This window comes from Balaenoptera acutorostrata, chromosome 16, assembly GCF_949987535.1.
Source record: "Balaenoptera acutorostrata chromosome 16, mBalAcu1.1, whole genome shotgun sequence".
In the NCBI taxonomy this organism is placed as follows: Eukaryota; Metazoa; Chordata; class Mammalia; order Artiodactyla; family Balaenopteridae; genus Balaenoptera; species Balaenoptera acutorostrata.
In genome coordinates, this window is record NC_080079.1 from 16,145,880 (window position 1) to 16,161,868 (window position 15,989).

General features: G+C 41.1%; 1 protein-coding gene across 12 annotated transcripts in view; it reads left to right on the top strand.

The window, feature by feature from the left end:
• Positions 1–15,989, top strand: part of ABLIM1 (actin binding LIM protein 1) — a 324,990-nt gene that overhangs the window by 189,932 nt on the left and 119,069 nt on the right. For all 12 annotated transcript variants that reach the window (XM_057531560.1, XM_057531563.1, XM_057531561.1 and 9 more), the window contains exons 3-4: positions 6,479–6,662; positions 10,901–11,010. In XM_057531560.1, coding sequence (XP_057387543.1) covers positions 6,479–6,662; positions 10,901–11,010 — 294 coding nt within the window. The remainder of the gene's footprint in view (positions 1–6,478; positions 6,663–10,900; positions 11,011–15,989) is intronic.

Genomic DNA, 15,989 nt, shown 5'->3' on the forward strand with positions numbered 1-15,989 from the left:
TGGTGAGAGAATTTAACTGGACTTATTGTGGTGGTCATTTTGAAATGTTTAGAAATATCAAATTACTAAGGTGAGTAACAAGAACCAGCATAGTGGGCTTCCCTGGTGGTGCAGTGGTTAAGAATCCACCTGCCGATGCAGGGGACACGGGTTTGATCCCTGGTCTGGGGAGATCCCACATGCTGGAGCAACTAAGCCCATGGGCCACAACTACTGAGCCTGCGCTCTAGAGCCCGTGAGCCACAACTACTGAGCCCGTGTGCCACAACTACTGAAGCCTGCACGCCGAGAGCCCGTGCTCTGCAACAAGACAAGCCACAGCAATGAGAAGCCCACGTGCAGCAACGAAGACCCAGTGCAGCCAAAAATAAAATAAATAAAATAAATTTATTAAAAAAAATAAATGACTAGCATAGTGTTGTAGGTCAGTTGTACTTCAAAAACAAACACACACATTCATAGAGAAAGAGATCAGATTTGTGGTTACCAGAGGTGGGGGTAGGGGGAGGGGGAGTTGGATGAAGGCAATAAAAAGGTACAAACTCCCAGTTATAAGATAAATAAGTGCTAGTGATGTAATGTACAACACGATAAATATAGTTAACACTGCTGTGTGTTGTATATGAAAGTCGTTAAAAGAGTGAATCCTAAGAGTTCTCATCACAAGAAAAAAATGTTCTATTTCTTTAATTTTGTATCTGTATGAGATAATGGATGTTCACTAAACTTATTGTGATAATCATTTCATGATGTATGTAAATCAGATCACTATGCTGTACACCTTAAATTTGTACAGTGCCGTATGTCAATTATATCTCAATAAAACTGGACAAAAAAATAAAAATAATGTAAAAAATAAGAAAGAAGGAAAGAAAGGAAGGAAGAAAGAGAAAGAAAGAAAGAAGGAAAGCAAGCACATGGCCCTTATCGCCAGAAATGAGCGGGTGTAACCCAGATCCTGCCATGAAAAGCCTTCATTTCCCTGGGGCAAATTCAGAAGGGCTCTTCATGCCCTGTGATGGGCTGACCAGCTGGCAGAGTGCCAGACCACAAAACCAGCACCTGCCCTAGAAAAGAGAAGAAAGAACCCACCTAAGGCTCCAGGCCCCCAATTAGAATTCTTACGTTGCTCAAAACTGAATTGATTACGTTTGCTTGACATCCCTCCCTCTCTCACTAGGATGAATTGATTAAAACACCAATGAGACCAGCAGAGATGTTCAATCTCCAGATCTAGATGAAGAAAATGTCTCTTGCATTTTACCTCCAAGCAACCTTTGGGCAGAGTTTTAAGTATTACCTATTCTCCTAAATTTCTGGCAGTATGAACTAGTTGACAGATGGACTGTCTCTGAAATGAATTTGTTGCAACATAAAATGTAACTGCTGTTTTTAGAAAGTTGAAGAAATAGTTGCTACTACAACCCTGTTCATGCCGCTAGAATACTATGCTGTTTTCACCCTTATTTGACACCTCCGTACTTTGTTCCCCTCCTGTTCTGTGGTATTTTTACAACACAAGCAGCTCCTGTTAACTTTTTTTTAAAAGATGTAAGATTTTTAAATGTGCTGTTACTATTTTCACAACTTTTATATAAAATTGCTTCGATGTACATATTCCTACTTAACTAGTTAATGGAATGCCTTGGTTTGCAGAGAATGAATTCAGGGGTGTCACACCTGCAAGACATATGACTGTTTGTGGCCATGCTTTAGTGATAGCAAAGCAGGCAAGATTCAGGGGGGCCTTGAGTGGGACATGTTTTAAATAATTGATCATGAGAAGAAAGCAATTGATTAATCTCTTTCACTGGCAGCTCTGTTTTTTTTTAACATCTTTATTGGAGCATAATTGCTTTACAATGGTGTGTTAGTTTCTGCTTTATAGCGAAGTGAATCAGCTATACATATACATATATCCCCATATCTCTTCCCTCTTGCATCTTCCTACCACCCTCCCTATGGTCACCCTCTAGGTGGTCACAAAGCACTGAGCTGATCTCCCTGTGCTATGCAGCTGCTTCCCATGAGCTATCTATTTTACATTTATTAGTTTATATATGGCCATGCCACTCTCTCACTTCGTCCCAGCTTACCCTTCCCCCTCCCCGTGTCCTCAAGTGGCAGCTCTGTTTTTTTATGAAAGGAATCTATGCTTTTCCCTGGGCATATGTTAACTTTCAACCAAAGCAAAGACAAATGGAGCATCCAGAGTTAAAAACCTAAATAGAGCCTACTGAAGGTCGACCTTACTAATTGGGATTGTGTGATCATTTGGATGGGAAAGTTTTAGTTTGCGCCACCAGTTGAAAGTATTTGCTAAGCTGTTAATATAAAACAGACCAAAAGTTTTTTTTAATTTTTAAAATGTTCACCTTTAGATATTTTGGGTTAAAAAGAGTAACTCCTTTGTCAAAGTGTAGTTTTCAAGAAGTTAAATACATGACTCTCATACAAATATGGAATGAACATGTACCAGAGATTTAGTCAACTCATTAATGAAGGAACTAGCAGAATGTAAAGCTGGTTCAAAGGAGAACCAAAGGAATGGGTTTAAGGGCATTCAAGAAAGGATGTCGGGATAAGATGCCAGGGTTAGATATAAGACTGGTTAGCGGTCTAACAGGAGAGTAAATCTGGACAGAAATCATCTGCACATCTACCGGACAAGAAGCTACAGGTTATGGTTAATTTTCAAAGTCCAGGCTTTTAATTAGTAGTAAAGAGCTTGTCAAACACAGATCCAGTGCCCTGGGTCATGAAACAATTCTGTGTGGGCTGTTAATACTCCTGCATGACACTGGAGGAACATGCTTCTCTCCTTCACCTTGTTTACAAGGTTTGGATAATTTTCCTTAACATCTTATTATTAAAGTGAGCTTCTACCTGTATAGGCACCAGGAATAGACAAATTCTTAGAGACAGAAAGTAGAGTGGTGGTTGCCAGGGGCTGGGGGGAGGGAGGGAGAATGGGGAGTTATTGTTTTATGTGTCCGGAGTTTCAGTTTTGCAAGATGAAAGATGTCCTGTGGATGCATGGGGGTGGTGACTGCACAACTATGTGAATGTGCTAAATGTCACTGAACTGTACACTTAAAAATGGTTAAGATGGTCCATTTTATGTTATGTGTGTATTAGCAAAATTAAATAATTTAAAAAAGTGAGCTGACACATAGGTATGTGAAGAAAAAGTTAACAATTCTTCATCCTACTGAGATAACCCATTTAATAGCCCTATGTTTGTCTTAACTCACTTTTCCTCGTTCATAAAAACATAAGGAGACTTTTTAAAAAAGGGATTATTAAAATTCTTTGTGAAATTTTCTCTTTTAACAATATGTCATGGACAGGCCTCTAGGTTACAGATATTGATCTAACCCATTCTTTTTAATACAAACTCCATAGAATAGATATATCGTGATTTATCCAACTATTGCTCTACTGATGGAAATTTGAGTTGTTCCCAGGTTTTGGGGTTTTTTTTGCCAGTACACAAACTGTTATAATAAGGCCGTTTTAATACAAGAGAGTGATGCTGAAGGCCAGGACCTGAGTAAAGATGGCAAGAAGGCAGAGGAGGGAAATGGATCAAAGAAATGTTTTCTTGGGAAAATGGATTGGATTTAGCGGACAGTTGAAAATTTTGGTGTAAGAGTGGGAGAATGCATAGCGCTGCCATTTTATTAAAAGTGGGAATAGCAGAAGGTTTCAGAAGAGATGGCAGAGAAGCTGAGAGGGTAGAGTTTGTGTTGACAATGCTGTGTTTGAGTTAGGTGTGCCGTCTCTGCCCAGCTTGGGGAAGATATCACAGATAAAGACATAGATTTGAGAATCCTTCACACAAAGTCATAGTTGAAGCTCTGAGAGTGGATGAGACCTGTTCCCAGGGAGGCCTTGTATTCGAGAGGAAGGAGGTGACATCCATGGGAGTTACTTGCATTTAGGGGTCTGGCCAAGGAGACTGAGAAGTTGTGGTCAGAGGAGGAGGAGGAGGAACAGGCAAGTAAAGCCCGGAGAGGAAGGAGTCTGAGATTACGTCCCAACTAGTCCAATCTTAGGAAATGTAATAATGTTAAGTACTCTTAGGTCTGAGCAGTACAGATGTTCCCTCTCACTGCTTGCTGTGTATGCCTTTCATGACCCCTGCCTCTGTGAGTCTGTTTTCAAATGCTGGTTTCCTTGTGTATAAACCACCAGAAGCAGTGGTACAGTTTGGTAAGCCAGTTTGGGCCACTGCTTTGAATTTAAGGACTAAGCCAAATCAAATGGCAAAGGGGCACAGTTTGATTTTAGTTTGGCATCTCTCAACAGTAATTACAAAGTCATTTTTTTAAGGCTAGATTAGGTTCATATAAACGAAGACTTTATTATTAAAGGAGAGTATGTGTCAATTTCACAAAACCATGTGAACTAGAGAGGCTGCAGGGGTTCCCTAAGGAAGCAGTGAACACAGGGATTTCTAAAACATTTAGAATTAGCTTTGAAGCTGTCTCAACAATCTGTATTACCATAATTACCCTATTGCCACCAGATCTTTTTATAAAGGATCTGTGAATTTTTACATTCTGTCTACCTTAGGTGATTGGAAGGGAGACTGAAGGGAATTACTAGCAGTCCAAATGCTTTATTTTGTTACCTTTCATGGTTTTGAGAAATACCCAAGTTTGGAAGAGCAGCTGAGTCATTGGAACTGCTTGACGCCACTGAGGAGTGAAATCAGTGGGAATTTGCCAAGTTTGAAGCTAGATTCAATTTATAATAATTCAAAAATTGGTTCCCAGTCTTATATCAGATACCATGGTTGGAGGTCCCTAAAGGCGAATCAAAAGAAGTGAAGCTGAGGAGTCTTACCCATAAAGTGCTTTGTCATCTTGTGGGAAAATAAAAAAGAATACATAGAAAAATATTGAAGAAAAATCTCTAAGGTGTCCTGTGACCCTCAGGATTGTGTTTATTGTTGTTGAAGGAATTTGCAGGTAGAGTGAGGTTAGTCCATACTTGAGTTCTCTCGAGCCACAGGACCATTTGGTAAGGAGAAGGCAGGTGTGGCAACAGTGGGAAACTGGCAGGTTAGGGAGGCGGCAGGTGGTGAACGAGCTGGTTTCCAGGTAATGTGATCACAGTAGGTTTATATGGTGGTCATTTTCAGGCATGATGGACTCGGGCCATCATCTTGGGTTACTTGATTATAAATTGCAAAAAAGGAGGTCATAGCTGTGGAGTGTTGATCTAAACAAAGACAGATGAACCCACAGTGGAAAGCTTGTTGTAGGTTCTGCGTCACCTTGAATATCTTTAGTAGTTTGCCACTAGTAGAGACTGCTAACTGAGGGTGGGGCAGTAAGATTCCATCAGAATCTTACTGTGCTCAACACTAGTTCATCTAGATGCGTTCATGTGTCATGGGAACTTATCATGTGTGCCAGTAGGTCATTAGGAAAGCAATTTAGTGACTGAACTCACCTCGTCCCTACCCCAGCTGAGTGCCCATACCAACTGCTTGCAGGAATAATCAAGACAAATCCTGATTCTTTGCCCAAGGCCCTGAATTGTATAGGAGCCATCCAACCTTGGGAATAGAGAGGTTAAGAATGGAGATTTCCAGCTTTGGTGTTGCTTCCCAGTCACTTGGCAGTGGAAAATCTTTACTCGCAGAGGCTGCCTTTGGCTTTATTTTTGGACCAGTTGCTGAGTCCTGCTCTGGTCTTGCCTGAACATGCAGACCTGGAATCCCAGGACCTGCTTTTTTTGCACCATCTCCGTAATTCACAGCTGCACAGTTTTGAAAGAGACGCCAAAATCCAGACACAGCAAAGCAGCCTCTTTTGCATGTGCTGAGGTCCTGAATGACAGTTTTATCTTGGACATGTTCCCTTTTCTTTCCTCTTCTGCTTGTTCATTTTTATCTCTCTCTGTAATATATAAATAATGGACTTATCCTATTTACTGCACAGAGAAAATTAAATGTCTGAATTGTTTAGAACTATGGGAAAGTATTTCCAGAGTGTGAAAAAATAGACACTGGACATTTCAGCTTTTGGTGTAGTGGGAATTTATTACTCAGCTCAGTAACAGTTTTGGTCCAAACCAAGCAGTTGTGTGGGCAAGCAGTGCTTTCCTGAATAGCACTGCAAGAGACAGTTTTGTTCATATTTGAGACCGCATGAGCCAAAGGTATCTTTCCATCAAAGACTGATTATCTCTGAATCTTAGACATATCACAGAAGCTGTGGAGCCCTAGCCAGTGGATTTTACTTGCATGAGACATTGCACAGCTCCCAAAGGGGAGGGAAACAAAAGGGGAGGGAGGCAAGAGAGAGAACTCAGAGCCCAACAATAAATAGCTCTTTGTACCAGTCCCCCCCTCCCAAACCCCATACTGCTGAGATCATAGAGTAAGTTAGCAGCATGCAGTAGAAGGCACTGCTGCCCAGCAGCTTGGCAGATGATGACCAGATGTGAACTTGTCTGTCCACAGTGTGTGGCTGTGACCTGGCCCAAGGGGGCTTCTTCATAAAGAACGGAGAGTATCTCTGCACCCTGGACTACCAGAGGATGTACGGCACGCGCTGCCACGGCTGCGGGGACTTTGTGGAAGGAGAGGTGGTGACCGCCCTGGGCAAGACCTACCATCCCAACTGCTTTGCTTGTACGATCTGCAAGTAAGTGTGGCTTTCCCCAACAGAGAAGCACTGGGTTCTGCTGTCAAAGCTTGGAATGCGCGCTTTGGTCTTCAGTTGTACTTAGTCTTTTTTTTTTTTTTAGTATTTATTTATTTTGGCTGTGCCTAGTCTTAGCTGTGCCAGATGGGATCTTTTAGTTGCAGCTTGTGGGATCTAGTTCCCTGACCAGGGATCGAACCCGGGCCCCCTGCACTGGGAGCGTTGAGTCTTAACCACTGGACCACCAGAGAAGTCCCTTGAGTTGTACTTAGTGTTAAAATATCTTTTCTTTAAAAAACATTTTTTTATTGAAGTACAGTTTGATTTACAATGTTGTGTTAGTTCCAGGTGTACAGCAAGGTGATTCAGTTATACAAATATACACATATATCTTTTTCACATTCTTTTCCATTATAGATTATTACAAGATATTGAATATAGTTCCCTGTGCTATACAGTAGGACCTTGTTGTTTATCTATTTTATATATAGTAGTTTGTATCTGTTAATCCCAAACTCCTAATTTATCCCTCCCCCTCTCCTTTCCCCTTTGGTAACCATAAGTTTGTTTTCTATGTCTGTGAGTCTATTTCTGTTTTGTAAATAAATTCATTTGTATCATTTTTTTTAGATTCCACAGATAAGTGATATCATATATTTGTCTTAAAATATTTTTTCTGATGCACCTTTAGATGTTTTTATTTTCCTAGTGTGTTATCAGGCTTAGTCAAAAAGTAATTTACTTAGGAAACTTTATATGTGATATCCTCCACTAAATAATGTGACTGATTTTAAGTGCCTTGAAACCAAATCTGAAAGCAGCTCTAGGTCTTGAGACATTTTGAGCAATGGAAACGTGGGAGGAAATGGCATAAATACTTGGAAAGATGAAGCTTATTTGGAAGTATCAGTTCTTATCAGATGAAGCTTATTTGGAAGTATCAGTGTGTGGGAGTAGGTGTGTAAAATAGTTGCGTTTGCTCTATAACCAGGGAGAGCAAACTGCCCCATGGGCCAAATTAGACCCAATACCTGTTTTGTAAATAAAGTTTTATTGGAACACAGCCATGCCCATTTGTTTATGTATTGTCTGTGGCTGGTTCCAAGTGACAGTGGCAGAGCTGAGCAGTTGTAACAGAAACCTTATGATCTGCACAGTCTAAAAAAATATTTACAATCTGATCTTTCAGGGGAAAAGTCGCCAACCCCTCCTCTCTATCATCCACCAAGGTTAGATCTTTACTGCACAAAGCAGCTTGATTAAAATGATCAGTCAGAGAGAAGAAGGAAACTGTGTGAAGTGTGAGTGGAAAATGTGGTTCATTGTTGTTGTGTTTTGAGTGCTACACATTACAGAATTTACAATGGGTTTGATTCCTATAATGAGGAGACTCACCAATAAAGGATCAGCTACTTAATTGACCCATACTAATCAGGCAATCCCCTGCCTTTTGGAATGGTGTTGATTCTGTGTGCTCCATTTTGCTATGCCTTTGTAAAAACTACAGTTCAGTTCAGTTTGTTTTGTTTTTCAGCATTTCATGTTTCTAGGCCAGAGAAATGTAAACTCTAGAAGGGTAAATATGATTTTGTATAATTAATTAACAAGATAATACACATGGATAAATTGTAATAAGATTTAGATGAAATATTCATAATCAAATTATTTTAATAACTTTATATAACTATTAGCCCATTTTTTAATTATATATATTTTTTCAATCATAATTTAAAAATTCTGGGTTAATGAGCTGAAATTTTTTCTGTATTTAATCAAAAGCAAAGCTTCCTCTTGACCTCTCCTTTTTCAGGCTGTAGCTCACAGCCCGGTTAAGAGCCTGGACTGGCATTCGGGAGACCCAAGTTCTGGTCCTGCTTCCTGGGCTGACTTGAGACCTATGTGAGCTAACTTTTCCACAGCAGTTGTCTCATCTGTAAGGTGACAGGCTGTGAACTGGATACAAGTGATTCCCCAAACCTGGATGGTCACTGGAATCCTCTAGGGAGGGTCTCTTTAAAAATATCCATTTCTAGCCTTTCTCCCTCCTAACTCATGATGATTTAGTAGTTTTTGAAGGGTTACCAAGGAGGAGGAGACTCAGGTTGGAAGGCTCTGGCCCAGGTAAACTCTGAGAGCCTTCCTGATCTTGGCCCCGAGAGATCATTGCTTCAAGTTGGTAACGGACAGACATTCATCAGCTGTAGCCCTGTCCCCGCGTGTCTGAGCCCGCAGAGAGGTGCCTGCTGTTGCTGCTCTAGTGCTACTGCCACTGCTGCTGAATGACGCCAGTTTCCTCTGAGGAGGCGGCCTTTACAGTTTACAAATTGCATTCATGTAGAAATTAATTTAACCCTCTGAGCAATTCTGTGAGATCAATCAGGAATTAGTATCCCTACTTATGAGTGACTTTGAGACCCAGAGTGTAAGGGATTTTCCCGGTCCCTCACATCGCAAGGCCAAGATTTGAACTCAGGTGTTCTGACTCTAAATCCAGTTCTCCTTCTATTACAAACATTCAGGCAATTATCAGAAGGAAGTGAACCCAATGGGCAGAGGACGTAGGGAAATGAAGGGGGGTCATTTGTGAAATAACAAAATTCAGAATTCAGAAGACCTGGTCGCGTTGTTGAGAACTGGACTCTGGTTTGTCCCATGGTGGATCTGTGTGGGGTTCAAGTTTAAAAATATAAGCTTAGATGAGATGCAGGGCCTGGACTAGGGTGAAGCCAGGGAGGCTCCTGGGCACACAGTTTAAAGGGGCGCTTACTCCCGGGTCATGCGGTGCCCCTGAGAGTGGGGGCCTCCTTAGATGCTTGGCCTCAGGTGCCTCGCTGCCCTCACCCTGGTCCTGGCCCTGATCAGAGGCAAAGAACCTGAGCTTATTGTGTCTGTGGACCCTTCACTCCCTGAGGGCCTCCTTACAGAGCAGATTGGAGGCTTGCTTGGTTTTAATTAATAAGTGTGAAGCGATAAGCCTGTTGGTATCCACCAGAGTGTGACTTTGATTATTAAAGACAGAGCAAGTTCTGAGTTGGTGGATACCACCTGCACCTGCCTGTGGCTTGGTTCCCCTAGCTGGTCAATCCACGCAAGTTGCTTAACCTCTCTGGGCCTTATCTGAGCAATGGAAAGTAACACGGCACCAGGAGAGGAGAGGAGAGGAGAGACCACCTCAGCTCAGCACTTCTAAAATTTGGCGGTGTGAGAGTTTAAAACTCTCCTTGATGACTGGCAACAAGCACATTTGTGGAGTTAAGTCCAAATTTACTATCTGTGCGTGCATTTTGGTTAATCACCAACAGTTAGGCGGCCGAAGGGCAACTTAAAGCAGCTGTGAACGTAAAACATGTCCAGAAGCTTGAATTTGTTCTTAAGAAATTGCTTCTGACCCAGATGTGTGGGGATGTTTGGCTTATGAGTTTCAAATTTCCTGATTGACAGAATCACACATTTGAAAACTCACGATGAAGATCATTGGCACATTGGTCAGTTGCAAGAAAGTAGGCGTGGAAACTGTCATATGGCTATTAATTAATGACTTTTTTTAAAGCTATCTGCCTGCTGAACTGGGAGCAGAAGAAACTGATAACGTACCTGAAAAGGCAATATTTTTGCAACGTGTGCTGTTATTGATGAATATCTAATGTGAAAGGAAAATATCTTTCTGAAAAGAAGCTAATACTAATTTTTAAACAGATATTTATAGCATCTTCGTATTTCTCCAAGTTTATAAGGGACTGGGTCCCTAGCACTGTGAGATATTTAGTTCGCCCATTCAGACGTCCAGGACAAAGTCTAATTCAGCATAATTATCACATTGGTCCAGGGAACTTAAAGAGTTAATGCCTAACCTGTAACCAGTTCTCTTGGGGGAGGTCCTTAAGCTTGAATAGGAATCCATGGCATTTAAAATATTTCTTCATGGAGGTGTTTCCATTTGGAAAACAGAAAATTTTATGTGTGTGCCCTGCTAGGTGACTTGTTGGAACATCCCTCCACTAGTGAGTGGAGGTAAAAGGTATCATTTTACTATCTGGTTGCTCTCAGAATGAGGCACGTTTGTTTGTTTGTTTGGACTGGATCCAGCTGGCTGGCTTGCTTCAGGCTGCATTTCACATGGTTTGTCTGGTGCTCCTCTTCGAAGCAATGAGTTGGCACCGGAGGCCAGCAAAGCAAGAGTGAGGAAGAAGAATGAAATTGCCGCAATAACCTTGAGGGCCATGTCTTTCTGTCTCCAGGCGCCCGTTTCCACCCGGAGACCGAGTCACGTTCAATGGGAGAGACTGCCTTTGCCAACTCTGTGCACAGCCGATGTCTTCCAGCCCTAAAGAAGCCTCCTGCTCTGGCAGTAAGTGCCCCAGCCACCTGTTGACATGAATTCCTTCATTCCTCAAAGGTAGCTTAGGCAGGTACCTTCCTTTTTGAGAAACTCTGGTGGCGGGAGCCAAGAGTAGGCCGATCTAAGGCATTTTCAATTGTAAAACGTGATGCGTGGAGAAGCCTTCACTAAAACCCATGCAGTGAGAAGCATCTCCCTTATTTCAAAAGGACAGAAATAGAATTGGACATCACACTGTGTATTTTGATAGTAAATGAAGGAAAAAGAATTATAAACTGTTACATCAGAAACGCCCCTCTCTGGTCATGGAGGTTAAGCTGTGAGAGCACTTGGTGGTGATGTGATTGATGTCTCTGTGTATTAAAAAAGCTATCCCCACTGTGCCTTGGGCGAATGTGGTGGTTATAATTTACTCTTAAATAATTCTTTATTCTTTATCACCCTTAAGTATTCTTTATTCACCTGGAGGGTTTCTGACATTTATTCATTGAACAGATAATTTGCTGAGCACTTACAATGTGTGTGTCATTCACACTAGAGATACAGGCGTGGACAGAACATACTCAGAATCCTCAGGAAGCTTATTTTTTTAGTAGGAGCAGGTAGACAATGAATGCATGTACAAAAATATCTAATACGTGAAGAAAATTAAAGTAGGAAGAAAAAGCAGGGCAATGGGTCTGTGTTTGTATGGGGCAATCAGGGAGACCACTCTTAAAAAGTGTCACCCAAGGCGAGATTGGAAGAAAGTATGGGACAAGCTATCCATACATCATGGGATTGGTAATTCTTGATGACAAGGCTTGTCTGACCTGTATGAATCCACAGAAAACCAACTTCCTTCCAAATAAAAATAGTGGCCAATTGCAGTATTTCTTGTAGTAAATAACATTGGGTAGGTCAGTTCACTCTGAAGTGAGAGGGATCCTGAACCCAGGACAGCAAGCAAGGAAGCTCTGCTTCCCTCTGTTTCCTGGGGCATTAGGACATGGACTAGAGATTTGCCTCGGTTTCTGTGGATTGTGCCCGACCTCAGAGAACAAATGCCTTTAAACCCTGCCAGTCTCAGCACATAAGAATGAGATAAGCCCCTTCTGCTCTGGAGGAATTTCTTGTAATTTATAACAGCGCTTCCAAATCTTCCTGTTAAAGTAGAAGAGGTATACCTGTTAAAAATAAGAATGTTATGACCAAAAGTATTTACATAGAAATTGGATTTTGACCATTGGGAGAAAAGAAGAAAATAAATGTATTAGTGCATCTTATTCAACACACATGATCAGATCCTTAGCATGTGGATTTATATGCCCTACTAATAAATAACAAGCAGCCTGGGTAGGATAAGGGCTACAAAACAGGACACTATCCTAGACCCCTAATAGGGTTTCAAGTCCCTCACTGTGCTTACCTACTCTGCCCCATGCAGGTCATTGGGAAGGTGACCTAGGTTGAGAATAGGTACCCCTTGCTTGAGAGGGCTTGCTTTGAAAGTATGTTACCAAAAAACTTTGCAGGAATTCTTCAGTCTAGTTAAGAAAAAGAGGATGTTATGAGTCCCAGGATAGGATGACAATCTATAACAGAAGATCATGTCCATAGGCCTATTATAGGACTGGCTGCATCCTCAAATTCAGTGGAGTCCTTTGGTCCAACTACCTTTCTTGATAGGTGAGGATATTGCAGCCCACGAGGATATTCAAGGTCACACAAGCTATCCAATAATAAGGTAGGGTTAGAAGCAGGGCTTCTGACTCCGAGTTTGGGGCTGTCTTTTTGTTTCATCTAATACTCCTCATTGTTTGGTTTAAGAAACAGAAGGAGGATATTTTTAAAGGTTTCCAGTCCTCTTCCTCCATGTAATTTGGAAGCATATTTCCTAATCATAGCTCCACCAAAGTGGTTATTCTAATTTTTATCAAACATTGTTTTGCTTTATCTATATTTTCTTGTTTTATATGACATAGTTGTTATGCACATAAAAAAGAAATTAAAATTCTAAGTATAAAAATGTATCAGACTCAAATTCATTACATTTCTAATGCTAGATTTAACAATTATTGCATATGTGCAAATTGTTGGACCAAACCATATTTTCTCCTTTGCTCCCAATGGATGAATCCCTTTTCTCTGTGCAACTGCTTTGGTCAGAACATTTTTATTTTCGACAAGTACTTGTCTATTTAGATAAGTACTCAAATAGCATTTCTGGGACGTGTGGGTGTGGGTGTCTGTCAAAAAGAGAGCTCTTATATATGGATACACACATGCAAAATACCCAAAGGAGGCAGGCACACAAATACAAGAGCAAGTGAATTTTCAGCAAGTTTCTGAAATTCATTGGAGCATAATTAGAAAATACTTGGTTATTCTTTGTAATTCTTTAAGAAATGCCCTATATTTTAAAACTATACTGATGTTACTTTGATTCTTATTTAAAAAAAAAAATTTAACTTGGCAAAACTTCCTAAAGAAAAGCAAAAAATGAAACTTTTCTTTGATAATGTTCACAGTGTTGGTGAAATAGATCAGAGAGCCAAGGTCCTCTTTTTCCTCTGAAATGTTCTTTCACAAATGAGTTTGCTCTTCTGAACCGAAATTTTATTTCACGTTCTGTGGCTGGTTTTCCATAATCACTGAATAGGAGGTGAAGACAGTGTGAGAGGGAGAGAAGAAGTGAAGAGTGGCCCATGGAAGCAAGTCAATGATGTGATGAGAATTAACACAAAATAGGCTCTGTTTGCGCTTACTCAGTAGAGGTGCAATTTCAACCACTCAGAGGCCACCGTGTCTGTGTTGCTCTAATTTAGGGAGATGTCCCAGGGGAGTGCCTGTGATGTCTTGGGTCCTCTGCTTGGTGCTTTCTTCCACATTACAGTAATTCTTCTCACCTTTATTTTATTTTCTTCTTAAAACATTTGCGTAGTACTCACTGTGATCAGCACTGTGTAGCTGGTGTACAAATTTTAACTCATTTAATCCTCAAAACCACCCTATAGGTTGGTACTAAAACTATCCCCTTTTCACAGATGAAGAAACAAAGGGCCATAGAGGTTAAATAATTTGCCCAAGGTTACACAGTGGTAGAGCTGGGATACAAACCCAGGCTCCAGATGCCATGTTACTGTCCCGGATATTTATTTCACAATGTAGGTATCACTCTCTGATTTCCAAAGATGGGGGTTGCTGAGCCTTGGAGCAGTGACCTGACTTGTCTGCGGATTTACTCGAGTGTCTGCCTGCAAGGGCTGTGTGCTTTCTATGTGCCACAGTTGCCTCCCTGGTGTAGCAAGGTTTGGTGAATAGAAACCATCAGGAAGTTATTCATAGAAACAAACTACTTCAATTAAAGATTATTGCCCTTGAATTAGTAAAAACTGTTGCTGCACCCAGTCTAATGCAATTTGAATTCAATAAGCAACAAACATTATATAACATGGAGATAATAGTAAACATTGCCTCACAGGGTTACAATGAACATTAATTAAACTGCTTTTATAATTGATAAAAAAAATCAATTGCCCATGTCTAGCTGATTCATACTTTAGAAATAAAAATGTATGTCCAGAAAGCATGATGCTTTCCCAGAAGTTTATTGACACTTCACTCCATTCTTCATGTATCTGCCAGTAATTGAGGGCCTGGTTCTTTGGTTTAAGGAGCCACGTGAGGGGGAGTCTGCGTGTGACAACCTAGAGGGTAGGGAATCGGGTTTGGATGTTGCTTCCTGCACGGCTCGGGTCTATTTCAGGCACCCGAACAGAAGTGGGTTGCTGTCTACGATCACCCTTTCCATTTCAAAGGGTGACTGACTAGTGTCTGATTGTGTGTGGGTTTGGCAGATTGATGCGATGAACACCCCCACACACATACATCCAAACCCATCTTCCTCTCCTTTACCCCCTCTGTACAGCATGGCCATTGTTCCAACTTCAATTGGAACTCCTAAGGTATTGGGGCAAATGCTCTACTTGGACTGAATTTAAATCATTTCAGATAAACAGTCATGTGCATGTTTTCAAAGGGGAGGAAGATTTCAATTATTTTACTTTTCTATTTGGTGCAATAGCTTTTAATAGTTGCAAGATAATGTTTCTTTTATCTATGTTCTGTCTCAAAAAAACATTTGCAGGTTGAGTGGGATTGTCTGCTGAGGCACCTACAATAGGTGGAGTGGTGATGATCTGACGCTGGCATCTGACTGCCTGGGTCAGGCTGTGGCTCTAGCCATCTCCCGACCTCTCCATCCTCCATGTCCTCTTCCGTAAAATGGGATGGCAATAGGTACCTACCTCGTAGGATTAAATAAGTAAATAGATAAAAGTACTGAATACTTACAAAACAAAAACTTACTGTTCAGGCATTGACTTCTGAATTTTTGTGTAGGACAATCTTTGCTTTTTGTGACTATGCTTTTTTCACTCTACCATTCATGGTGGCTGTCTTTTCTGTTCATTGGATATTTTCCACCAGTATGTAAAACCAGTGAAGGCAGGAACACTTGCACACATACAACCCATGGATTGTTGGGTTTTGACTCATGGTGATGGGTTTTGTGGCAAGGTCTTCAAAACAGATCAGCCCCATCTTCTTGAGACACTTTCTTCCAGTAGGATAGGATGGCAGAGGAGGCTTGGCAAGCCTCTGCTAAAGAGTATGGGTTCTGGACAGGTTGATGGCTGGTTTTTATCCCAGTTCTACCACATACAGGCTGTGTGGCCTTGAGAACTCAATCTCTGCCAGCGTTTCTTTGCCTATAAAATGGGAAACAATAATAGTTCCTTTCTCATTGGGTTGTTGTGGGGATTCATATAAGTAAAGTACTTAAAAGATTCATGATACCTAATAAGCTCATCCAAATGTTAACCATTGTTCTTTAAGGAAGTTACGAGACTAGAACTCGAGCTTAGAGATAATTTAGAATCAGAAAGGAACAGAAGAAGAGAGCGTAACATACTGGTTTCCAATGTGGGCTCTACCTTTCAGAGCGC